Source organism: Hyperolius riggenbachi, chromosome 10 (genome assembly GCF_040937935.1).
Source record: "Hyperolius riggenbachi isolate aHypRig1 chromosome 10, aHypRig1.pri, whole genome shotgun sequence".
In the NCBI taxonomy this organism is placed as follows: domain Eukaryota; kingdom Metazoa; phylum Chordata; class Amphibia; order Anura; family Hyperoliidae; genus Hyperolius; species Hyperolius riggenbachi.
In genome coordinates, this window is record NC_090655.1 from 249,111,371 (window position 1) to 249,139,332 (window position 27,962).

A 27,962-nucleotide genomic window follows, 5' to 3' on the forward strand; every position below is an offset into this window, starting at 1 on the left:
GTAGAAGCCAGTGAGCAGTCATTCGCTGGCTTCCAATCCAATTCTGCATCAGGTGACACTGCTGTCCAAATGGACAGCAGGTTGTCACCTGAGTATGCATCATTGTCTGGCGCACAAAGTTGCTCTTCGGCACCGCATGGCTGAATGGCTGCTGCTGGGAGTTCTCCTCCGGGCTTGATTGGGGGGAATCGATACCTAGATTCAATGTAATGTTTTTCAACATCATTTTTTGATTGTTCCGGCCCCCCGGCAGTATGATGACCCGGCCCTTGATCTAAAAATTTCAGGGACCTCTGCCTTAGGCTGTTACCGCATGGAAAACCAAATTTACTGAGTTGTGAGGTAAATACCATAATAAATTTCATTTCACAAAGAATAGAGCATGCGGTAAAACCGAGTGAGATGTTTGGTATTTATATCCAGCCTAGAGCTGTCGGTAACAAACAGCCATTCAAAAGGTTATAGAAGGGAGGAAACAGAGCAGAAAAAAAGGTAAAAACTATGAAATACTGCTTAAGGTAAAAATCTTAGTGAATGCAGTGTTTTGGTAAGTTACTGAACTATTACTGCTAGCGTGAAAATCTTAGTAAATGTGGAAAAAAATATCGCTTGAGGTAAATTACCAAACATTAAATTTTTTACTGAACATGTCTTAGTGAATTAAAGCCATTATTCAGTGTGTGGTGACTGTATCATTATGTGTGTCAGGTTCCTACAAGGTGTCAGGGTGTCTCTATTTCTCCATGCAGAAGTTGCAGTTTTTAGACAGACACAAGGACCTCTACAAGGACATCATTTTGGAAAATCAGCCGCCCCTCACATTACCAGGTTAGGAGAGACTTACATTTCTTGGAGAGGAGAGGGCAGTATGGAGGGTCCATCTAGATCAACCATCATCTGATAGACAATGTATTCAGTCAGTGTGTGTTTCTAACAGATGGATCCAGTAACAGAAACCCAGCAGACAGATGTACAGGTCCTCTTTGTTCCCTGGACTGTAAACAGGAAGATCTCACCATCCCCCACCATTATCAGGTAGGTGCAGCACTGAGGATCTACAACTTATCCATTACTAAAGTATATCTACCTCCTCTGTGACTTCATCTGAGTCACGGAGGACGTAGATATACGTCTTGTAGCTGAATCACAGCTATGCACAGATGGGCATTGCTCCTGTGCACACCTCCGGCACTATCTGCTGCAGCACTAATTGGAGAGAGGGAATATATGTTCCCTGAGCCAATGAGATTGATTTTTACCATTAAAAATACTTTTATATTCCCAGTTCATAGTGAAAAATACACATTGCAGCATTATTTCAGAACCAAATATCCTCACTATAAATTGTGATAGGAATGTAATCTAAGTTGTATGATAAATCGGTAGGAATATTCAAACAAAATCTGTGTTTTTATCTACAGTAGCACTTTTTATTTATAATCTGGAATTGGTAAAACTGAGAAATAGTGTGTTTTTTTTTTTATATATATTTTTTTCCTCTTTTTTTCCCATTAAAATGCAAACAAATCAAAATAGTTTGAGGGAAAAAATGCCATACAATTAAAGCATAATTTGTCTTGAAAAAAATGATATATATTTTATTTAGGTGTCATAAGTAGGGATGTTATTGCTGATTAACTACTTAAAGACCGCCCCAAGCCAACAGGTGTGGTCGCGGCGGCAGCCCCAGAACCGCCTAACTCCAATTGGCGTCAAGTCCTGGGGCTGGGATTTGCAGGAGATCGCGCAGGCTGCGCGCGCATCTCCTGCTTAAGGGGCGGAGCTCCGCCCCGACTTCAGTCTCTGAGCGGCGATTCTTTACACATTGTACAGCGCTGCAATCAGCTGAATGGCTGGTTTTACGGGCCTGCAGCTAGGCCTTAAAGCTACAGTGGCCCATTTAGTTAAAATTGCTCTGGTCTTTAGAGGGGGTTTCCACTGCAGTCCTCAAGTGGTTAAATAAGGACATAGCTAAAATGTCAAAACTGCTCTGGTCCATAAGGGGAAAACAAGGTCTGGATGCAAAGGTTTCAAACTGTTTATTATATTTATAGAAGGAGCCTCATTTTATGAGTGTATATCTGTTAAACTTGTCATTTCTTATTTGATTTTGGGTTTAGAGTGATACGTTGATTCATCTGGAACCTGAAGTGAAAAGGGAAGAACATGTGCATGTGAGGGGTGGTCAGCAGTCTATGGAAGAGGATGAAATTATGGTGACAATCAAAGAGGAGAAACATTTTCTGGGTTTTTACACAGGTTAGTTCTAAACATTGAACACAAACACACACAAACATATTGTGTATATATTTTTCTATAAGTAAAGTATGGCTTATAAACATTGAGATTGACAATCTCCATTTCTGACAGCAAAAATATGACCGCTGTACATCTCCCACTACTGAATGTGCAGAGTAAAAAAGATTGATCTCCAGTTGGGAGATGAAGAGTGTACGTTTTGTATTAACCTGTCCCATGTGTCCAACAAGGTTCTGTACACCTTATGAAAGGCCTGTCCCCATTCCTCAGCATAACATCACAGACGGTACCAACAAATGAGGAGGAGATACTGTACAGCATATGAAAGGTCCATCTCCATTCCTCAGTATAACATCATAGCACCAACAAATGGGGAGGAGATACTGTATACCATATGGAAGGTCCATCTCCATTCCTCATTAAAACATCATAGTACTAACAAATGAGGAGGAGATACTGTACACCATATAAAAGGTCCATCTCCATTCCTCAGTATAACATCATAGCACCAACAAATGGGGAGGAGATACTGTATACCATATGGAAGGTCCATCTCCATTCCTCATTAACACATCATAGTACTAACAAATGAGGAGGAGATACTGTACACCATATGAAATGCCCATGTCCATTCCTCAGTATAACATCATAGTACCAACAAATGAGGAGGAGATACTGTACGCCATATAAAAGGCCCATCTCCATTCCTCAGTATAACATCATAGTGCCAACAAATGAGGAGGAGATACTGTACACCAAATGAAAGGTCCATCTCCATTCCTCATTAAAACATAGTACTAACAAATGAGAAGGAGATACTGTACACCAAATAAAAGGTCCATAATGAGAAGGAGATACTGTACTCCAAATGAAAGGTCCATCTCCATTCCTAAAAATGTGGAAGAGATACTGTACACCATATGAGGCCCATCTCCATTCCTCAGTATAACATCATAGCAACAACAAATGAGGAGGAGATACTGTACACCATATGAAAGGCCCATCTCCATTCCTCAGTATAACATCATAGCAACAACAAATGTGGAAGAGATACTGTACACCATATGAAAGGCCCATCTCCATTCTTCAGTATAACATCGCAGTACCAACAAATGGGGAGGAGATACTGTACACCATATGAAAGGCCCATCTCCATTCCTCAGTATAACATTATATTCCCAACAAATGAGGAATGGATACTGTACACCATATGAAAGGCCCATCTCCATTCCTCAGTATAACATAATAGTACAAACAAATGAGGATTAGACATTGTACTCTATAAAAGAGGTCCATCTCCATTCCTCAGGATGTCATCATGTTTCCACCAAAAGTGGTTGAACATCCATTTCTAATCCTGATTATAAAAATTTAAGAAGATAGCTCATTGTGACATAGTTGGTTTGGTAGTTTTTAGTCTTGGTTTCTTACCTTTCGGAGGAAATTGTCTAATAGACCGACATGCATGATTTGCGCTGTTGTGCTTGGCGAATAAAATTATTCTAAGCTACAACTCTAATACATAGTTGTTGCCAACAGATGAACACAGTGTTGGGAACCCCTCGGAGGGACATCTCATGTCGTCGCCAGATGATAATATAGAAGATAATGGCATCACACAGTGTTCTTCAGGAGGAAACCCCATTACTAGAAATATATGTTCTTACACTACAGAGAACTCGTCGGAAACTTACACTCCTGAAGAATCTTCAGATCAACATATGATTACCCTGATGCGTCCTTTTCTATGCAAAGAGTGTGGGAAATGTTTTTTCCAGGCGGGACACCTCCATATGCACCAGAGGACTCACTCTGGCCAGCGGCCCTTTTCATGTACAGAGTGTGGGAAGTGCTTCTTTCAGAAAGGCCACCTTCTCATGCACCAGAGGAGTCACTCGGGCGAGTGTCCGTTCTCATGTGCAGAGTGTGGGAGAAGTTTCACTAAGAAACGACCCTTTCAGATACACCAGAGGAGTCACACGGGCGAGCGTCCTTTCCCATGTGAAGAGTGTGGGAAATGTTTCTTTCAGAAAGGACACCTTCTTATGCATCAGAAGATTCACACCGGTGTACGCCCTTTTTCTTGCCTGGAGTGTGGGAAAGGTTTTATTGAGAAACGCTTCCTTCTTCGACATCAGAAAGTTCACACAGGGGAGCATCGTCTTTTCTGTCAGGAATGCGGCAAAGGCTTTGACTGGAGAGGAGCTCTCCTTATGCACCAGAGAATCCACACGGGTGAGCGCCCTTTTTCATGTTCAGAGTGTGGGAAAGCTTTCACTCAAAAAGGGAAGCTTCAAAACCACCAGAGGACTCATACAGGTGAGCGTCCTTTTTCCTGCCCCGAATGTGGGAGGTGTTTTGCAGTAAAAGGTAATTTGACAAAACACCAGAAGACACATGTCCGCTGATGTGGGTGCAATATGGAGGCAATACGTAGACTTTATTGTTCTGCCTATGGACACGTGCGCCAGAAGTACTCTGACCTCTCCACAAGACACAAGTCATAGTTCAATGTGAAATAAATTGTTACAAAAGTAAATGGCAGCTGACAATTTTTATTCCACAGCCCATAGAGCAGACAAATGGCTTTTAATTTAGGTTTTGAAATAATAAATAGTGATAGAGATAGACAAACATTGCAAATGAACGGTCATGTAATGTTTGCGACGATTTCTGCGAATGTTCGCGAGCCAAACATTCACGGCAGACCCCACTGACTTTAGTGACAGGCGAATTTAAGAGGTTAATAGCAAAGCCCTCCACGTGTTAGAATCACCAAATTTGCTAGGTACAGTATATTAGAGTAAAAGGGCAAATTTCAGTGTAGAGCTGTGCCAATGATTTCGGCCGAAATGAGAATTAAATCTTCACTCAGTGACTAATTTGGGTGGCCGTGCCAATGTTAAATGTATGCTATTAAGGATAACAGTCGGAACAAAGGGAAAAAATCTTTTAAAACAACCTCCTCGTTTTTCAGAAAATCTATTTTAAACTTACTATAGGATGGTTTTTTTTTTTTTTTTTAATGTGGTTTTCCCATCGTCATTTCCTATCATAAAATTCATTTTCTGAAAAAACGACAAGGTCTTTTTAAAAGATTTTTTCCCCCTTGTTCCCACTGTCCCCCTTAACTTACCTTGCAAATAATGTGATTCTATCATGTATGGGTGAACGTGAACATTCGCTTAATAAAGTTTTGCATTAAAAATGCGAAGAAAAACGGACGCTGTTAGCCGCAAACTATCTGCCGTCATAAACAGCAGGCCATCACTAGTAATAAAACCTACGACTAATTCAATATTTCTGTATATGACCTAAAACAAGTTGAGAGTTCAATAAAAACATTTTTTCCAAAACGTTACGCTTGTCCATCGATTTATGAAGAGAAATGACCCAGTTACATAATTGTGTCCTGGAAAAGTATGTGAGCCTCCCAGGGCTGGATTCTTCTACATGAAGTTCAGAAATCGGCTGAGCGAGCTGTTCTAATTGGCCCATCAGCACTTGTCAGCCAATGCACTTCTTCATCCTGGCACAGAGGGAGGGGCAGTGCCACAGCCATTCTCAGTGCTGGCTGCCAGTCAGCCAAGAGCACCACACAGCCTCTGATTGGCTGGAAGAAGGTGGGAAGTGCCACATCCTATGAGTGACAGCCAGCAGTAAGGATGCCAGCACTCTTGCCCATACACTTTTACTGATGCCTGTCATGACAGTAGATGTGTGTCGTCTAATTACACTTCTTATGGAGGAGGGAAGGAAGGAACCCATAGGGTGCCAGGTAGGCAGTGAGTATAGAAGGGTGAGTGTGTCACCTGTAGATCAGTAGTGCCCTGGGTGACAGGCACCACCCTGTCTGTGAGGCTCATCCTGTTATGTAGAAATATCTGCTTCTTGTAGGTGAAATCTGTCCCTTAGTAAGGCAGCTTCAGACCTCTCCAGTGTTTGCTCTTCTACCATCATCGTGTTCACTTACATGTATGCATTGTGTTATTATCCTGCTGGAGGGCCCTCAATATGAGAAGGAGACAGAGCTCTCCGACACTGCTCCAGAATGCCATGGGGGTGAGAGAAAATATTGCAGCAGGTCCGCCTCTTCCTGTCTGAAAATGTGACTTTAGCCAACGCTTATTTTCAAGAATTCTGGGAAGACCAGTAGATGAATTTGAGGTTTGGAAACCCAGGTACCGGTAAGAAAAGAAGAGCACCAGGAGCGCCAATAGCGAAGTATTTCTGGGAATGGGAAATGTAAAGAAACAACAACTACTCACAAATGTGATCTGCTGTAGGCAACCACAATTTCAGACGTAGAGGAAGACTGTCTCCACAGATGTAGTCGCAGAGGTAATCCCTGGGACAGGGGAGGAGACAATGCAAGATGGGAGGAGGTGCCCCAATTGTGATAGAATATGTAGTGAGTGGAGGTAAGTAATAGGAACAGTCTTACCTCGTGGTAAAAGGTTAAGATTTTTATTGTTAGACGTATTTCACGGCAGCTGCCCGCTTCCTCAGGTCAACACAAGACTGTGTCTGAGCTATTTTCAGCTAAAGTCAAATTTTCAGACAGGAAGAGGCGGGCTTGCTGCGATGTTCCCTCTTATTACCCTCCTATTCCCTCCTCTTCCTTGCTTCTTAAAGGAGTTCTGTGTAGGTTAAAAAGTAAAACAAGCTGACACTTACCTGGGGCGTCTATCAGCCCCCTGCAGCAGTAATGTCCCGTGCCGTCCTCTCCTGATCCGCCGTTCCGCGTGTAATCACTAGAGTTGGGCCGAACCTCCGATTTTAGGTTCGCGAACTTCCGCGGAAGGTTCGGTTCGCGTTAAAGTTCGCGAACCACAATAGACTTCAATGGGGATGCGAACTTTGAAAAAAAAAATTATTATGCTGGCCACAAAAGTGATGGAAAAGATGTTTCAAGGGGTCTAACACCTGGAGGGGGGCATGGCGGAGTGGGATACATGCCAAAAGTCCCCGGGAAAAATCTGGATTTGACGCAAAGCAGCGTTTTAAGGGCAGAAATCACATTGAATGCTAAATGACAGGCCTAAAGTGCTTTAAAACATCTTGCATGTGTATACATCAATCAGGTAGTGTAGTTAAGGTACTGCTTCACACTGACACACCAAACTCACCGTGTAACGCACCGCAAACAGCTGTTTGTGTAGTGACGGCCGTGCTGGACTGGTGCGCACCATGGCGAGAGTGCAGGTTTTGGTGGCTTTACAGCCCATATGGTCGCCTGGCTGATGTAGCTGAATGACAGAACAGTGACTGTCCAGCTGATCAAATTTGGTCTGACCACAATGAAGCAACGACCTTATTATCTTTTGTGTGCCCCCCGAGACACTCATCTAGGCGCCGGTCATTGCTTCATTGTGATACGCAAGCCCCTTCACCACGGCAAGGTAATGATCACGAAGGGGAATGGGCGCATGTACATGCCTTTTCTTTTGTTGTTGCAGCTGCCCGCAGTGCAGCCAGAAAAATTAGGCAGTCATGTACACGCACCAGAAAAATTATTACAGCGGCCGCTGCTAGCAGCGGCCTAAAAAATTCAGCAATCCGCCTGGAGTCCCGGACCCTGTTGGTGGTGGCGGAGAAGGTAGTCAAGCGGCCTGCAGGCACACATGCTGTGTGGAGGGACTGGGAGTGACTTAGTCTTCTTGGGGCAGGCCAGGCAGCCAGTCACACGGCGTGCAGGCAGAGATGCTGTGTGTGCGGGGACTGACTTAGTCTTGGGGCAGGCAGCAGCCCTCCGGGATCCATGCCTCATTCATATTGATAAAGGTGAGGTACTTAACACTTTTGTGACTTAGGCGACTTCTCTTCTCTGTGACAATGCCTCCAGCTGCGCTGAAGGTCCTTTCCGACAGGACGCTTGCGGCAGGGCAGGAGAGAAGTTGGATGGCAAATTGGGACAGCTCTGGCCACAGGTCAAGCCTGCGCACCCAGTAGTTCAAGGGTTCCTCATCGCTGTTCACAGCAGTGTCTACATCCACACTTAAGGCCAGGTAGTCGGCTACCTGCCGTTCCAGGCGTTGGTGGAGGGTGGATCCGGAAGGGCTACGGCGAGGCGTTGGACTAAAGAACGTCCGCATGTCCGACATCACCATGAGATCGCTGGAGCGTCCTGTCTTTGACTGCGTGGACACGGGAGGAGGATTAGTGGCAGTGGTACCTTGCTGGCGTTGTGCTGTCACATCACCCTTAAAGGCATTGTAAAGCATAGTTGACAGCTGGTTCTGCATGTGCTGCATCCTTTCCACCTTCCGGTGAGTTGGTAACAGGTCCGCCACTTTGCGCCTGTACCGAGGGTCTAGTAGTGTGGCCACCCAGTACAGCTCATTCCCCTTGAGGTTTTTTATATGGGGGTCCCTCAACAGGCAGGACAGCATAAAAGACGACATCTGCACAAAGTCGGATCCAGTACCCTCCATCTCCTCTTGCTCTTCCTCAGTGACGTCAGGTAAGTCAACCTCCTCCCCCCAGCCGCGAACAATACCACGGGAAGGTTGAGCAGCACAAGCCCCTTGCGACGCCTGCTGCGGTTGTTCTCCTGCCGCTGTCCCCTCCTCCTCCTCCTCCCCCAAAGAAACACCTTGCTCATCATCCTCTGAGTCTGACTCGTCTTCTGCACACGACTTCTCTTCTTCCTCCTCCTCCCCCCTCTGTGCTGCCGCAGATGTTGAGGAAACAGCTGGGTCTGATGAAAATTGGTCCCATGCCTGTTCCTGCCGTAACGGTTCCTGGTCACGCTCATTCTCAGCTTCATCTGCCACTCTACGCACAGCACGCTCCAAGAAGTAAGCGTAGGGAATTAAGTCGCTGATGGTGCCCTCACTGCGGCTCACCAGGTTGGTCACCTCCTCAAACGGCCGCATGAGCCTGCATGCATTTTTCATCAGTGTCCAGTTGTCGGGCCAGAACATCCCCATCTTCCCAGACTGTTTCATTCTACTGTAGTTGTAGAGGTAGTGGGTCACGGCTTTCTTCTGTTCTAGCAGGCGGGAGAACATGAGCAGGGTCGAGTTCCAGCGAGTCGGGCTATCGCAAATGAGGCGTCTCACCGGCATGTTGTTTTTGCGCTGAATTTCCGCAAAGCGTGCCATGGCTGTGTAAGACCGCCTCAAATGCCCACAGAACTTCCTGGCCTGCTTCAGGACATTTGCTAAGCCAGGGTACTTTGCCACAAATCTTTGAACCACTAGATTCATGACATGTGCCATGCAGGGTATGTGTGTCAGCTTCCCCATATGCAAAGCGGCAAGCAGATTGCTGCCGTTGTCGCACACCACGTTGCCTATCTCCAGGTGGTGCGGGGTCAGCCACTCATCCACCTGTTTCTTAAGAGCAGCTAGGAGAGCTGCTCCAGTGTGACTCTCCGCTTTGAGACAAGACATGTCTAAGATGGCGTGACACCGTCTTACCTGGCATGCAGCATAGGCCCTGCGGAGCTGGGGCTGTGTAGCTGGAGAGGAGAACTGCCACTCAGCCAAGGAGGAGGAGGACAGCGAAGAGCATGTAGCAGGAGGAGAGGAGGTGGCAGGAGGCCTGCCTGCAAGCCGTGGAGGTGTCACAATTTTGTCCGCTGCGCCCTGCTTGCCATCGTTCACCACCAGGTTCACCCAATGGGCTGTGTACGTAATGTAGCGGCCCTGCCCGTGCTTGGCAGACCAGGCATCCGTGGTCAGGTGTACCCTTGACCCAACGCTCTTCGCAAGAGATGACACCACTTGCCTCTCAACTTCACAGTGCAGTTGGGGTATGGCCTTTCTCGAAAAATAAGTGCGGCCTGGCATCTTCCACTGCGGTGTTCCGATGGCCACAAATTTACGGAAGGCCTCAGAGTCCACCAGCCGGTATGGTAACAGCTGCCGAGCTAACAGTTCCGCCTCGCCAGCTGTCAGACGCCGGGCAAGGGGGTGACTGGCCGAAATTGGCTTCTTCCGCTCAAACATTTCCTTCACGGACACCTGACTGCTGCTGTGGGCAGAGGGGCAGGAACCGCTCAAGGGCAGAGGCGGAGTGGAGGAGAATGCCTGTGAAGGTGGAAGGGAGAAAGCGGCAGAAGCAGATAATGCACCTGATGGAGGAGGAAGAGGAGAAGGAGGGTGGCTTTGCTTTTGTGTGCTGCTGCTGCTTTTGCTCAGGTGGCCATCCCATTGCTGTTTGTGCCTTTTCTCCAGGTGCCTTCGTAAGGCACTTGTCCCTACGTGAGTGTTGGCCTTTCCACGGCTCAATTTTTGTTGGCAGAGCGAACAGATGGCTTTGGTCCGATCTGAGGCACACACATTAAAAAATTTCTACACCGCTGAGCCACCCTGGGATGTGGGCACTATGGGGACCTCAGCAGCTGATGCTGAAGGGCAAGTTGGCTGGCTGTACATAGGTGGCGATACATGGTGCCGGACTCTGCCACCAGCTGTTTCTGACGAAGAGCTACCCCAGCTTCTTTCAGCAACTTCTCTCCTCCTACTACTCTCTGACTCCCCCTCTGAACTGTCCCCCTCTTCATCTCCTCTATTGGGAACATACAGAGGATCCCTATCATCGTCATCATCGTAGTCATCCTGCCCAGCTTCACTTGACTCAGAAAAACCCAAACATGCACCATCAGTAGGTCCTTCATCCTCCTTACACGTTACATCCATAGTGTTGCCGCGTAACGCAGACATATGAGCTGGTGAAAATTCATCTGGCTGTAACAACAATGGCTGTGCATCAGTGATTTCACCACTAAATAATTCTTGCTAAGTGTCAAATGCAGCGGAAGTGGTGCTAGTAGTAGCGCTGGTGGCTGAGCAAGATGAGGTGTTCTGTGTCGCTAAATACTCAACCACGTCCTGACAATCTTGGGACGTGATGGGACGTGCCTTCTTCCGAGCACTGTACTGTGGGCCAGGTCCACACGAAATTACATTTACACGACCTCGCGCAGACCTGCCGGGTGGCCTTCCTCTGCCTCTGGCACTACCTCTTCCTCTACCTGTTTTGTCCATATCGGGTATGCACGGAGTGGTATATCACACTGCGTGCACTCACGTAGGTAAGTGGGTTCACTTAACTGCACAGGTATGTGCACTGATGCGGTGGGTTCACTGAACAGAACAGGTATACAGTGGCGGGTTCACAGAACAGGTATGCAGTGGCAGGTTCACTGAACACAACAGGTATGCAGTGGCGGGTTCACTAAACAGGTATACAGTGGCGGGTCAACTGAACAGAACAGGTATGCAGTGGCGGGTTCACTGAACACAACAGGTATGCAGTGGCGGGTTCACAGAACAGGTATGCAGTGGCAGGTTCACTGAACACAACAGGTATGCAGTGGCGGGTTCACTAAACAGTACAGGTATACAGTGTCGGGTTCACTGAACACAACAGGTATGCAGTGGCAGGTTCACTAAACAGTACAGGTATACAGTGGCGGGTTCACTGAACACAACAGGTATGCAGTGGCTGGTTCACTGAACAGGTATACAGTGGCAGGTTCACTGAACAGAACAGGTATGCAGTGGCGGGGTCACTAAACAGGTATACAGTGGCGGGTCCACTGAACAGAACAGGTATGCAGTGGCGGGTTCACTGAACACAACAGGTATGCAGTGGCGGGTTCACAGAACAGGTATGCAGTGGTGGGTTCACAGCACAGGTATGCAGTGGTGGGTTCACTGAACAGGTATGCAGTGGTGGGTTCACAGCACAGGTATGCAGTGGTGGGTTCACAGCACAGGTATGCAGTGGTGGGTTCACTGAACAGGTATGCAGTGGTGGGTTCACAGAACAGGTATGCAGTGGCAGGTTCACTGAACAGGTATGCAGTGGCGGGTTCACTGAACAGGTATGCAGTGGTGGGTTCACTGAACAGGTATGCAGTGGTGGGTTCACAGAACAGGTATGCAGTGGCGGGTTCACTGAACAGGTATGCAGTGGTGGGTTCACTGAACAGGTATGCAGTGGTGGGTTCACAGAACAGGTATGCAGTGGTGGGTTCACAGCACAGGTATGCAGTGGTGGGTTCACAGCACAGGTATGCAGTGGTGGGCTCACAGCACAGGTATGCAGTGGTGGGTTCACAGAACAGGTATGCAGCCAGACAGGAACAAGTTAAGCCTAACTAATCTTTCCCTGAGAAACAGTCTGCAGCAGCTCGCCCTACTCTCACTAACGCAGGCAGCACACGAGTGACCGTAATGGCCGCCGCTGCCTGCCTTGTATAAGGGGGGGTGGGGCTCCAGGGGCTAGTGTAGCCTAATTGGCTACACTGGGCCTGCTGACTGTGATGTAGAGGGTCAAAGTTGACCCTCCATGTGCATTATGGGGCGAACCGAACTTCCGCAAAGGTTCGCCTGCGGGACGCGAACGCGAACTACTGAAGTTCGCATGGAACCGTTCGCAGGCGAACCGTTCGGCCCAACTCTAGTAATCACACGAGTGATTTCACTGCGGCTGAGCTCTCCCTTCCGTACGCGTTATCAGAGCTTACTGCGCAGGCGCAGTACAAGAAAACTCTTTACTGCGCCTGCGCAGTAAGCTCCCGATGACGCGAACGGGAGTGCGCATTATTCGTCTGTCGTCAGACGAATAATGCCCGGTGTCGCCGGCGGGGAACGGCGCATCAAGAAAGGTCGGCACAGGACATTAACGCTGCAGGGGGCTGATAGAAGCCCCAGGTAAGTGTCAGCTTGTTTTACTTTTTAACCTACACAGAACCCCTTTAAGGGGAGTGAATGGGGCGGGGAAGAGGTGGAAATGGGAGGGTGATAGGAGAATATATTTCAGCAAGTCTGCCTCTTCCTGTCTGAAAATGGGACTTAAAAGGACATTTGAGGTGAAAATAAACTGATGAGAAAAACAATTGTATCTATCTTCAGTCTTATTAAAATGACTTTTTTAGATATCCCACAGATTTTTTTTTATATTTAAATCTAATTTTATAGTTTTTACTGTTTCATTGTCTCTGCTCTATGACACTTCCATTGAAGTATGTCAGAGCTCAAATCTATGAATTATTGACCCTTTTTATCTCTTTCTTGCTCTCAGAAGCCATTTACTGATGGGAAAGTGTTTTATGGCTGTAATTCCTTATCAGTAAGGGTTATGCTATAGTCTGACCCAGTCCTACACGGACAGAAACTGTCACTTGCATACCTGATGTTTAACGCTTTCAGGCAGAGAAAGAAAAAAAGGAACACGGCATAGTTTATTTGTGTGCTTGGCACTGTACATACACATGTCTATCATCATGTCACATGTCCCCTAGGCTGTCCTTTAAGCCAATACTTATTTTCAAGAACTGATAATGAAGACCAGGAGGAGGAGAGGAGCGGACAATGCACAGAGCTATGCGGATCCAGCATGGACACGCCTCTGTGCTTGTCTTAGGTAGCTTTGCCTCGGGTCAGGTGTGCTTTATACGGAACCTGAATTGAGTGACCGGGATATGAGGGTTAACATATTTATTTCCTTTTAAGTAATTGCCTGGCTGTCCTACTGATCATCTGCCTCTAATACTTTTAGCCATAAACAAAGACTTTGAATAAATTAGCTGTATTAGCTGCGTGCTTGTTGCAGGTGTGAGATTCACACACAACTGGTATGCCTGGAAGATCAGCAGGACTGCCAGGCAACTGGTATTATTTAAATGGAAATGCATATGGCAGCCTCCGTATCCCACCCACTTCAGGGTTCCTTTAAGTATTGCAGTATTAACCATGTTGCATTAGTGGACGGTGCATGACATCATAGCAGCAGTAGTACAGCACATCAAGTGCCAAGATATGCATGTGCTATGTAAATCTCAGAAAAGCAATGCTGTCAGGGTCCTGTTGATCTCGGCACTGGTGATTGATGAGGGCACTTCTTAGGGGGTGGGGTCTAAGTGAGCAGTCCTGAACAACGCAGCGAGCCTGCCTCTTCCATCTGAAAATGTGACTTTAGCCAAAAGTCAAATTTTTGAAGGAGTGATTACGGGGAGACTAGGAGAGGAACGGACAATGCACAGAGTATGTGGATCCAGCATGGACTTAACTCCGTGCTTTGTCTTAGATAAGGTTGCCTCTGGTGTGGTTGAAGGAGTGATCCTAGTAGATTATGTTTCATTAAATCTATTGAGGACTGAGCTGCTTTATTGAGATACGCAACACATGAATATCATGGTGGATTATGAATGTACCTACCTGGACACATAAAATAGCAAACAAACTCTGCTCCTTTTGTGTAAGGTGATCCTCTTACCTGGTTTTTGTTTAATTACCATTTTTTTTTTAAATATTTTCTGCAGTACTTTATAGAGTGCATACTACACCTAATTCCCAACATAGGCACAGTCTGATGTCCTAACAATTATTATGTATTTATATAGCACTGACATCTTCTGCAGCACTTTACAGAGTACATAGTCATGTCACTGACTGTCCTATAAACCCTACTATAGACTAATGTTGGGAAAACAAATAATCTTATCAGTATGTTTCTGTGATGTAGAAGGAGACTAAATTGTCCAGTGCCATTGTTAACAGTTAAACCTAGAACTCCAGTGAAGCAAAATGAGACTGCGAGCCAGTATGACAACCTATTTAACTTACCGATATGTTTTTGGGAAGTGGGCGGAACAGGTACTGTAAGCCCACAGAAAACAAATTCAAATATGGGGAGAACATACAACCTCCATACAGACAGTGTCCTCCTGGCCCAGCTTTGAACTGGAGATGCCAACTTTGCAAGGTGAGAGTGCTATCCATTAGACCAGGGCTACTACAGTATTAACTTTAATTTTAAAATAAATACAACGTAAGACAGAGCACCAGATTAAACCAATGAAGTGTTTTATTTATTTATACAAATGACACAACGTAATGATGTCACACAATAGAATGAATCTGTAATCTAAATAAGATTGGGCATAACAAAACATGTAGCATTTAGCAATGTGTTTTGTACCTTCTCTTTTGGGATCTCTGAGTCATGCCCATCTTCTGAGTATGCAGAGGCTTCCTTCTTCTTGGGTAGGTATCTGGTTTGTTTGGTTTTTTTTTTAATACCGCCTGGGGTACACTTTAAAGTGGTCTGAAAGTTAGCATTTCTACTTTGCTCTAAAAAATTCCTTACAGCTTTAAAGCAACTATCCCAGAAAAAGTTTGTAGCAGAACATCACTGAAATGGTCAAACACAGCACTTTGTCCTGCTACTCAGCTTCAAATCTGCATCCAGACTGGAGATAACAGTATCTTTGTTTACATTCCAATGTTGATACATTTGTGTGTAACAAGTAAAAAACACTCTCTGAGAAACTCTCTGTGCTCCAAGCACACACACAGTTCAGAACAGCTCATTAGAAGATTTTAATATATAATTAAAATCAGTTGGAATAAAATTCAATGGCAGCTTTCAGGGCAAGATAAACTACACTTTGGGAACTTGTAATTTGTAGACAGACAATATTACTTGTGCACAAAAGCAAATATAATAACTGTATGAGTAATAGAAAGTAGGAAAACACATTTTTATTGAATGTTATGTCAGAGTTTCAGACCACTTTAAAGGTGCCCACATATCTCTGTACTTGAAAATCGAGTGAAAATCAGTGCCGGCAAGAGCATGCCCGATTGACAATGCAACCAAATTCTGGATGAAATCGGTTGCATGTATCGATTGGACATGCTGGTAAATCTCAGGCAAACATGCTCGATCAGGTGCATGGCAGTAACAGTGTGCAATATTAGGATCAGCGACAAACGCAACGGAACCCCTGGTGCTGTCCTCACCTACTGTAAATGTGCCCCTCGTTCTGGCATTGACACTTTATCTGTCCGCTGATGCCCATTGTTGTGCCCATCTGTCTTCTGCTTCCTCCATTGGCGCCTCCCGCCGCCGGTGTATAGTACGTGACGCGTGTGCAATATTATACATGTGCCACTTGCTATACACCTGCGGCATGAGAGGCGCAAATGGAGGAAGCCAAAGATGGATAGGCACTGCAGCGGGAGACAGTGGACAGGTAAGTATAGAGATTACACAATGGCCCAACGCTGACTCATTTATAAATGAATATTGTCAAAAATAAACAATTTTATTCATTACACTTTTTTGTTTCATCTCAGCTCCTCTTTAAAATACCCACGTGCCAATCGCACATTGTGGCATCCCTTCCGCATGCTGCAACTATTCTATTTTGCTGACCTGTATAAAGTGGGAGGGGCTAGACCAGGGGCACATTTTGGGGGAACCTTAAACGACCACTATTGCAATTTTTTTTTACATTTTAAAATATATGAAAACACAAATAAAAAGTAAATTGCTCCCAGAGTAAAATGTGCTATAAATTACTTTTCCGACAGGTTTTTGACTTGTCCATCTCCTCATGGAACAGCAGTCACTCATTCTCCAACTGCCAGAATAGTGTATAAACAAGTCGGCGGGGGATTTGACTGGCCTGCATCTTTGTACAGGTCCTTTCCATCGAGTGCTTTTGTAAAGTATAAATTAAATACTGAGAATCCCCCATGACGAGGTGGACTAGTCAAAAACCTATCAGTTCCATCAGATTTCTATAAACTACTGTAAGTGACAGCAACATAGAAGAAAAGTAATTTATAGTTCATTTTTCTCTGGAAGAAACATGCTTCTTTTTTGTATGTTTTTACATGTATATTAAATCTTAAAATTTTCCACGATATTGGTCCGCCAAAAAAAAAATATTTTAAAATATTTTAAAAATCAACTGAGCTCATAGCTTCTCCGTGGTAAAAACAAATGAAATCAGTCGCCCCCATATTTCTCTGGCCTGCATTATTGCGCATGTGAGCTTTGATGTTTAGTCAAGCTCCTCTTATCCGCAAAACGCTTCCTGCACTCCGGGCAGGAGAAAGGACGCTCCCCTGTGTGAATCCTTTGGTGCGAAAGGAGATGCTGCTTGCGAACAAACATTTTCCCACACTCTGCACAGGAAAAAGGCCGCTCACCGGTGTGAGTTCTCTGATGAATGAAGAGGGTTCCCTTCTGAATGAAGCCTTTCCTACACACTGGACATGAGAACGGACGCTCGCCTGTATGGCTTTTCTGGTGTATAATAAGGTTTCTTTTACCTGTGAAGCATTTCCCACACTCAGCACAGGAAAAGGGGCGTTCACCAGTGTGGCACCTCTGGTGTGTAAGGAGGTGTTCTTTACGGATAAAATCTTTCCCACACTCTGGACAGGAAAAAGGGCGTTCACCCGTGTGACTTCTCTGATGGGTGCGAAGGTGTCCCTTACTGGAGAAACCTTTCCCACACTCTGAACATTTAAAGGGACGTTCGCCTGTGTGACTTCTCTGGTGGATATGAAGGTTTCCTTTACAGGTGAAGCTTTTCCCACACTCTGAACATAAAAAAGGACGCTCTCCTGTGTGATTCTTCTGGTGCAGAAGAAGTTGTTCTTTGCGGATGAAACTCTTCCCACAATCAGAACATGAAAACGGCCTCTCGTCGCTGTGAATTCTCTGGTGTCTCAGCAGCTTATCTTTCTCTGCAAAAACTTTCTCACACTTCAGGCACAGGAAAGGAATCGGGCCGGGAGGAATACTCTGCTGGAGAAGAAGGATTGGACATGGAAACATCTTATCAACTCCTTGTCTAACCGTTATAGAGTTACTGGAAGAAGATTCGGAGGTAGACAGATCTGGTGGTGCATTCACAGTGTGAACACGTGGACAGATATTTGGGGTAACAGTTTGTGGTTGACCAGAAGGGTGACCAGGATTAGAGGAATTTGATGGTCTACATCCATGGTAAAAAGCATTAGAGCTTCCTCCTGTAGGATATTGTGGGAGACCATTATATTCTTGGCAATAACCTGCGGATGAGAGATGTACCTCAGAAGTGTTCCAACCATTGTCTTCATCTGTTGGGATAAAAATATTATTAAATCATTTTTCAAATTTGCACTGATGAGTCATACATGTAGGTCTGACAAATGTTTAACAGAGATACAGCATGGATCAGATAAAACCATAACCTCAACAAGAATCGAAATGAGAAAAATGGTCCAGAACTATACAAATGTAGTATAAACTGATATGAAAGAACTGTTTCATGAGCAATACAGTATCACCTCCTCATTTGTTGGCACTAAGATCTAGTACTGAGGAATGTAGATGGGTCTGTCATATGGTGTACAGTATCTCCTCCTCATTTGTTGGTACTATGATGTTATACTGAGGAATGGGGATGGGCCTTTCATATGGTGTACAGTATCTCCTCCTCATTTGTTAGTTTTATGATGTTATACTGAGGAATGGAGATGGGCCTTTCATATGGTGTACAGTATCTCCTCCTCATTTGTTGGTGCTATGATGTTATACTGAGGAATGGAGATGGGCCTTTCATATGGTGTACAGTATCTCCTCCTCATTTGTTGGTACTGTGATGTTATACTGAGGAATGGAGATGGACCTTCCATATGGTGTACAGTATCTCCTCCTCATTTGTTGGTACTATGATGTTATACTGAGGAATGGGGATGGGCCTTTCATATGGTGTACAGTATCTCCTCCTCATTTGTTAGTTTTATGATGTTATACTGAGGAATGGAGATGGGCCTTTCATATGGTGTACAGTATCTCCTCCTCATTTGTTGGTGCTATGATGTTATACTGAGGAATGGAGATGGGCCTTTCATATGGTGTACAGTATCTCCTCCTCATTTGTTGGTACTGTGATGTTATACTGAGGAATGGAGATGGACCTTCCATATGGTGTACAGTATCTCCTCCTCATTTGTTGGTGCTATGATGTTATACTGAGGAATGGAGATGGGCCTTTCATATGGTGTACAGTATCTCCTCCTCATTTGTTGGTGCTATGATGTTATACTGAGGAATGGAGATGGACCTTTCATATGGTGTACAGTATCTCCTCATTTGTTGGTACTGCAATGTTATACTGAGGAATAGAGATGAGCCTTTCATATGGTGTACAGTATCTCCTCCTCATTTGTTGGCACTATGATGTTATACTGAGGAATGGAGATGGACCTTTCATATGGTGTACAGTATCTCCTCATTTGTTGGTACTATGATGTTATACTGAGGAATGGAGATGGGCCTTTCATATGGTGTACAGTGTCTCCTCCTCATTTGTTGGTGCTATGATGTTATACTGAGGAATGGAGATGGGCCTTTCATATGGTGTACAGTATCTCCTCCTCATTTGTTGGCACTATGATGTTATACTGAGGAATGGAGATGGACCTTTCATATGGTGTACAGTATCTCCTCATTTGTTGGTACTATGATGTTATACTGAGGAATGGAGATGGGCCTTTCATATGGTGTACAGTGTCTCCTCCTCATTTGTTGGTGCTATGATGTTATACTGAGGAATGGAGATGGACCTTTCATATGGTGTACAGTATCACCTCCTCATTTGTTGGTACTATAATGTTATACTGAGGAATAGAGATGAGCCTTTCATATGGTGTACAGTATCTCCTCCTCATTTGTTGGTACTATGATGTTATACTGAGGAATGGAGATGGGCCTTTCATATGGTGTACAGTATCTCCTCATTTGTTGGTACTATGATGTTATACTGAGGAATGGAGATGTGCCTTTCATATGGTGTACAGTATCTCCTCCTCATTTGTTGGTACTATGATGTTATACTGAGGAATGGAGATGGGCCTTTCATATAGTATATCCTCCTCATTTGTTGGTACTATGATGTTATACTGAGGAATGGAGATGGGCCTTTCATATGGTGTATAGTATCTCCTCCTCATGTTGGCGCTATGATGTTATACTGAGGGATGGAGATGGGCCTTTCATATGGTGTACAGTATCTCCTCATTTGTTGGTGCTATGATGTTATACTGAGGAATGGAAATGGGTCTTTCATATGGTGTACAGCATCTCCTCCTCATTTGTTGGTACTATGATGTTATACTGAGGAATGGAGATGAGCCTTTCATATGGTGTACAGTATCTCCTCCTCATTTGTTGGTGTTATGATGTTATACTGAGGAATGGAGATGGCCTTTCATATGGTGTACAGTATCTCCTCCTCATTTGTTGGTGTTATGATGTTATACTGAGGAATGGAGATGGCCTTTCATATGGTGTACAGTATCTCCTCCTCATTTGTTGGTACTATGATGTTATACTGAGGAATGGAGATGGGCCTTTCATATGGTGTACAGTATCTCCTCCTCATGTGTTGGCACTATGATGTTATACTGAGGAATGGAGATGGGCCTTTTATATGGTGTACAGTATCTCCTCCTCATTTGTTGGTACTATGATGTTATACTGAGGAATGGAGATGGGCCTTTCATATGGTGTACAGTATCTCCTCCTCATTTGTTGGTGCTATGATGTTATACTGAGGAATGGAGATGGGCCTTTTATATGGTGTACAGTATCTCCTCCTCATTTGTTGGTGCTATGATGTTATACTGAGGAATGGAGATGCGCCTTTCATATGGTGTACAGTATCTCCTCCTCATTTGTTGGTACTGTGATGTTATACTGAGGAATGGAGATGGAACTTTCATATGGTGTACAGTATCTCCTCCCCATTTGTTGGTGCTATGATGTTATACTGAGGAATGGAGATGCGCCTTTCATATGGTGTACAGTATCTCCTCCTCATTTGTTGGTACTATGATGTTATACTGAGGAATGGAGATGCGCCTTTCATATGGTGTACAGTATCTCCTCCCCATTTGTTGGTGCTATGATGTTATACTGAGGAATGGAGATGCGCCTTTCATATGGTGTACAGTATCTCCTCCTCATTTGTTGGTGCTATGATGTTATACTGAGGAATGGAGATGGGCCTTTCATATGGTGTACAGTATCTCCTCATTTGTTGGTACTGCAATGTTATACTGAGGAATAGAGATGAGCCTTTCATATGGTGTACAGTATCTCCTCCTCATTTGTTGGCACTATGATGTTATACTGAGGAATGGAGATGGACCTTTCATATGGTGTACAGTATCTCCTCATTTGTTGGTACTATGATGTTATACTGAGGAATGGAGATGGGCCTTTCATATGGTGTACAGTGTCTCCTCCTCATTTGTTGGTGCTATGATGTTATACTGAGGAATGGAGATGGGCCTTTCATATGGTGTACAGTATCTCCTCCTCATTTGTTGGCACTATGATGTTATACTGAGGAATGGAGATGGACCTTTCATATGGTGTACAGTATCTCCTCATTTGTTGGTACTATGATGTTATACTGAGGAATGGAGATGGGCCTTTCATATGGTGTACAGTGTCTCCTCCTCATTTGTTGGTGCTATGATGTTATACTGAGGAATGGAGATGGACCTTTCATATGGTGTACAGTATCACCTCCTCATTTGTTGGTACTATAATGTTATACTGAGGAATAGAGATGAGCCTTTCATATGGTGTACAGTATCTCCTCCTCATTTGTTGGTACTATGATGTTATACTGAGGAATGGAGATGGGCCTTTCATATGGTGTACAGTATCTCCTCATTTGTTGGTACTATGATGTTATACTGAGGAATGGAGATGTGCCTTTCATATGGTGTACAGTATCTCCTCCTCATTTGTTGGTACTATGATGTTATACTGAGGAATGGAGATGGGCCTTTCATATAGTATATCCTCCTCATTTGTTGGTACTATGATGTTATACTGAGGAATGGAGATGGGCCTTTCATATGGTGTATAGTATCTCCTCCTCATGTTGGCGCTATGATGTTATACTGAGGGATGGAGATGGGCCTTTCATATGGTGTACAGTATCTCCTCATTTGTTGGTGCTATGATGTTATACTGAGGAATGGAAATGGGTCTTTCATATGGTGTACAGTATCTCCTCCTCATTTGTTGGTACTATGATGTTATTACTGAGGAATGGAGATGAGCCTTTCATATGGTGTACAGTATCTCCTCCTCATTTGTTGGTGTTATGATGTTATACTGAGGAATGGAGATGGCCTTTCATATGGTGTACAGTATCTCCTCCTCATTTGTTGGTGTTATGATGTTATACTGAGGAATGGAGATGGCCTTTCATATGGTGTACAGTATCTCCTCCTCATTTGTTGGTACTATGATGTTATACTGAGGAATGGAGATGGGCCTTTCATATGTGTACAGTATCTCCTCCTCATGTGTTGGCACTATGATGTTATACTGAGGAATGGAGATGGGCCTTTTATATGGTGTACAGTATCTCCTCCTCATTTGTTGGTACTATGATGTTATACTGAGGAATGGAGATGGGCCTTTCATATGGTGTACAGTATCTCCTCCTCATTTGTTGGTGCTATGATGTTATACTGAGGAATGGAGATGGGCCTTTTATATGGTGTACAGTATCTCCTCCTCATTTGTTGGTGCTATGATGTTATACTGAGGAATGGAGATGCGCCTTTCATATGGTGTACAGTATCTCCCCTCATTTGTTGGTGCTATGATGTTATACTGAGGAATGGAGATGGGCCTTTTATATGGTGTACAGTATCTCCTCCTCATTTGTTGGTACTATGATGTTATACTGAGGAATGGAGATGGGCCTTTCATATGGTGTACAGTATCTCCTCCTCATTTGTTGGTACTGTGATGTTATACTGAGGAATGGAGATGGAACTTTCATATGGTGTACAGTATCTCCTCCCCATTTGTTGGTGCTATTGATGTTATACTGAGGAATGGAGATGCGCCTTTCATATGGTGTACAGTATCTCCTCCTCATTTGTTGGTACTATGATGTTTATACTGAGGAATGGAGATGCGCCTTTATATGGTGTACAGTATCTCCTCCCCATTGTTGGTGCTATGATGTTATACTGAGGATGGGAGATGCGCCTTTCATAGGTGTACAGTATCTCCTCCTCATTTGTTGGTACTATGAAGCTATACTTGAGGAATGGAAGGTTGCCCTACAATAAATATAGTCTGAGGAGAAAGTATAGCTAATTTTTCATCACTTACCTATGTGATATCTGCAGCATTTTCCTCCTCTTTAATCATTATCATTATTTCACTCTCCTCCATAGAGTGCTGATCTTCCTTCACAAAGGTTTCTTCTTCCTCTATAACCGTCCTTATCAATTCATCTTCCCCTCCCTCTGTCACATACGTCTCTTCATCTTCTTCTTTAACCACAATATCATATCAATTCTCTTTTCAATCTAAACTCAAAGCACAAGAAAATGAACTGAGACTATGCAGGAGAACATGTTATAACATTGGTACCACATTTTAGTTCCATAGCCTCTCTGCATTTACCTGATAATGGTGGGGAAGGTGGGGTCTTCCTGGGACACTCCTGTGAATAAAGAGGACCTGTACATTTCTTTTGTGGGGTTCTGTTACTGGATCCATCTGTAGGAAACACACACACACTGACTGAATACATTATCCTTGATTCACTAAGATGCGCTGCTAAACAGCGCAGCTTAACCACTTGAGGACCACGGTCTTTTCGCCCCTTAAGGACCAGAGCCTTTTTCTCCATTCAGACCACTGCAGCTTTCACGGTTTATTGCTCGGGTCATACAACCTACCCACCTAAATGAATTTTACCTCCTTTTCTTGTCACTAATACAGCTTTCTTTTGGTGCTATTTGATTGCTGCTGCGAGTTTTAGTTTTTATTATATTCAGCAAAACAGCCATGAATTTTGTCAAAAAAATGATTTTTTTTTTTACTTTCTGTGCTGACATTATTCAAATAAAGTAAAATTTCTGTATACATTTTTGTCCAAATTTGTTGTGCTACATGTCCTTTGGTAAAAAAAAATCCATTCAGTGTATATTTATTGGTTTGCGTAAAAGTTATAGCGTTTACAAACTATGGTGCAAAAAGTGAATTTTCCATTTGAAGCATCTCTGACTTTTCTGACCACCTGTCATGTTTCATGAGGTGCTACAAATCCAGGATAGTATAAATACCACCCAAATGACCCCATTTTGGAAAGAAGCCATCCCAAAGTATTCACTGAGAGGCATGGTGAGTTCATTAGATTTTATTTCTTTGTTACAAGTTAGTGGAAAATGACACTTTGTGACAAAAAACAAAAAAAAAAGTTTCCATTTCTTCGAACTTGCGACGAAAAAAAAAAATTAAATCTGCAACGGACTCACTATGCTCCTCTCTGAATACCTTGAAGTGTCTACTTTCCAAAATGGGGTCATTTGTGGGGTGTGTTCACTGTCCTGGCATTTTGGGGGGTGCCTAATTGTAAGCACCCCTGTAAAGCCTAAAGGTGCTCATTGGACGTTGGGCCCCTTAGCACAGTTAGGCTGCAAAAAAAAGTGCCACACATGTGGTATTGCCGTACTCAGGAGAAGTAGTATAATGTGTTTTGTGGTGTATTTTTACACATACCCATGCTGGGTGGGAGAAATATCTCTGTAAATGACAATTTTTTGATTTTTTTTTTTTACACACAATTGTCCATTTACAGAGATATTTCTCCCACTCAGCATGGGTATGTGTAAAAATACACCCCAAAACACATTATACTACTTCTCCTGAGTACGGCGATACCACATGTGTGGCACATTTTTGCACCCTAACTGCGCTAAAGGGCCCAAAGTCCAATGAGTACCTTTAGGATTTCACAGGTCATTTTGAGAAATTTCGTTTCAAGACTACTCCTCACGGTTTAGGGCCCCTAAAATGCCAGGTCAGTATAGGAACCCCACAAATGACCCCATTTTAGAAAGAAGACATCCCAAGATATTCCGTTAGGAGTATGGTGAGTTCATAGAAGATTTTTTTTTTTTGTCACAAGTTAGCGGAAATTGACACTTTGTGAAAAAACCCCCAATACAAATCAATTTCCGCTAACTTGTGACTAAAAATAAAATCTTCTATGAACTCGTCATACACCTAACAGAATACCTTGGGGTTTCTTCTTACTAAAATGGGGTCACTTGTGGGGTTCCTATACGGCCCTGGCATTTTAGGGGCCCTAAACCGTGAGGAGTAGTCTTGAACCCAAATGCCTCAAAATGACCTGTGAAATCCTAAAGGTACTCATTGGACTTTGGGCCCCTTAGCGCAGTTAGGCTGCAAAAAAGTGGCACACATGTGGTACTGCCGTGCTCAGAAGAAGTAGTATAATGTGTTTTGTGGTGTATTTTTACATATATCCATGCTGGGTGGGAGAAATTTCTCTGTAAATGACAAATTTTGATTTTTTTTTTTTTACACACAATTGTCCATTTACAGAGAGATTTCTCCCACCCAGCATGGGTATGTGTAAAAATACACCCCAAAACACATTATACTACTTCTCCTGAGTACGGCGATACCACATGTGTGACACTTTTTTGCAGCCTAGGTGCGCTAAGGGGCCCAACGTCCTATTCACAGGTCATTTTGAGGCATTTGTTTTCTAGACTACTCCTCACGGTTTAGGCCCCCTAAAATGCCAGGGCAGTATAGGAACCACACAAGTGACCCCATTTTAGAAAGAAGACACCCCAAGGTATTCCGTTAGAAGTATGGTGAGTTCAATAGAAGTTTTTATTTTTGTCACAAGTTAGTGAAAAATGACACTTTGTGAAAAAAAACCAATAAAAATCAATTTCCGCTAACTTTTGACAAAAAATAAATCTTCTATGAACTCATCATACACCTAACAGAATACCATGGGGTCTGAGGGTTTGGCCGAGTGATCAGGAGCCCACACGGGGCAAAGTAGGGCCTGATCTGATGGGTAGGTGTGCTAGGGGGTGACAGGTGGTGACAGGAGGTGATTGATGGGTGTCTCAAGGTGTGATTAGAGGGGGGAAATAGATGCAAGCAATGCACTGGCGAGGTGATCAGGGCTGGGGTCTGAGGGCATTCTGAGGGTGTGGGCGGGGTGATTGGGTGCCCTGGGGGCAGATAGGGGTCTAATCTGATGGGTAGCAGTGACAGGGGCTGATTGATGGGTGATCAGTGGGTGATTAGATGGCAGAACAGATGTAAACAATGCACTTTGGAAGTGATCTGAGGGTAGGTCTGGGGCAATATGATGGTGTGGGAGGGTGATCAGATGCCCGTAAGAGGCAGGTTAGGGTCTGATCTGATAAGTGGCAGTGACAGGTGGTGATTGACGGTGAATGACGGTGAATGACAGGTGATTGACAGGTGATTACAGGGGAGATTAGATGTATACAGTACACAGGGGGGGGCGGAGGTCTGGGGGGTCTGAGGTCGTTCTGAGGGTGTGGGTGGGTGATTGGGTGCCCTAGGGGCAGATAGGGGTGTAATCTGATGGGTAACAGTGACAGGGGGTGATTGATGGTGATTGATGGGTAATTAGTGGGTGTTTAGAGGAGAGAACAGATGTAAACAATGCACTTGGGAGGTGATCTGACGGCGGGTCTGCAGGCAATCTGATGGTGTGGGTGGGTGATCAGATTGCCCGCAAGGGGCAGGTTAGGGGCTGATTGATAGGTGGCAGTGACAGGGGGTGATTGATGGGTGGCAGTGACAGGGGGTGATTGACAGGTGATCAGTGGGTTATTACAGGGAAGAACAGATGTAAATAATGCACTGGTGAATTGATAAGGGGGGGGGGGGGGGTCTGAGGGCAATCTGAGCGTGTGGGCGGGTGATTGGGTGCCTGCAAGGGGCAGATTAGGGTCTAATCTGATGGGTAACAGTGACAGGTGGTGATAGGGTGTGATTGATGGGTAATTAGTGGGCGTTTAGAGGAGAAAACAGATGTAAACAATGCACTTGGGAGGTGATCTGACGTCGGATCTGCGGGCAATCTGATGCTGTGGGTGGGTGATCATATTGCCCGCAAGGGGCAGGTTAGGGGCTGATTGATGGGTGGCAGTGACAGGGGGTGATTGACAGGTGATCAGTGGGTTATTACAGGGGGGATAGAGGCATACAGTACACAGGGGGGGGGGGGGTCTGGGGAGAATCTGAGGGGTGGGGTGGGGTGATCAGGAGGGAGCAGGGGGCAGTTTAGGGCATAGAAAAAAAATAGCGTTGACAGGGAGTGATTGATGGGTGATTAGGGGGGTGATTGGGTGCAAACAGTGGTCTGGGGGGTGGGCAGGGGGGGGGGGGGTCTGAGGGGTGCTGTGGGCGATCAGAGGGAAGGGGGGGGAGAGATCATTGTGCTTGGGTGCATACTAGGGTGGCTGCAGCCTGCCCTGGTGGTCCCTCGGACACTGGGACCACCAAGGCAGGAGGCAGCCTGTATAATAGGCTTTGTATACATTACAAAGCATATTATACATATTGTATACATTACAAAGCATATTATACGCTTTGTCAGTGGCGATCGGGCAGCTAGTAACCCGCCGGCGCTTCCAAACGGCCGGCGGGTTACAGCGCGAGGGGGGCGGAGCCTGTCGCCAGCGGCTGATCGCGTCACGAATGACGCGATTGCCGCATAACCACGCCCGCCGCCGCCGATGGGCGTATTGCGGTCGTTTGTCCCAGCCCTTGCCGCCGCCGCCCATCGGCTGTGGGCGGTCGGCAAGTGGCTAATGTGAGGGAACACTTGCTAAAATGAAGGAGCGGCCACTATGCATGCCTTGCATAGCAGAGCTTATTGCTATGTAAGGAGCATGCATTCCTTAGTTACGTGCATTGCTTACATAGCAACATGCCTAACTTTTAATGCAGGCGGTCCTGTGAAGTATTGCGGCCGCTCCTGTTAATTAACATAGTTACTATACATCTTTGTGATACTTCACCGGACTACCCACATTTAAAGTTAC

General features: G+C 44.8%; 1 protein-coding gene across 1 annotated transcript in view; it reads left to right on the plus strand.

Annotated features, from left to right (window-relative positions):
- The window catches only part of LOC137537065 (uncharacterized), a 338,736-nt gene that overhangs the window by 135,588 nt on the left and 175,186 nt on the right, over positions 1-27,962 (plus strand). Inside the window, exons 22-26 of the mRNA XM_068259210.1 lie at positions 750-828; positions 938-1,035; positions 2,121-2,259; positions 3,799-4,658; positions 17,788-17,959. Coding sequence (XP_068115311.1) covers positions 750-828; positions 938-1,035; positions 2,121-2,259; positions 3,799-4,658; positions 17,788-17,959 — 1,348 coding nt within the window. The remainder of the gene's footprint in view (positions 1-749; positions 829-937; positions 1,036-2,120; positions 2,260-3,798; positions 4,659-17,787; positions 17,960-27,962) is intronic.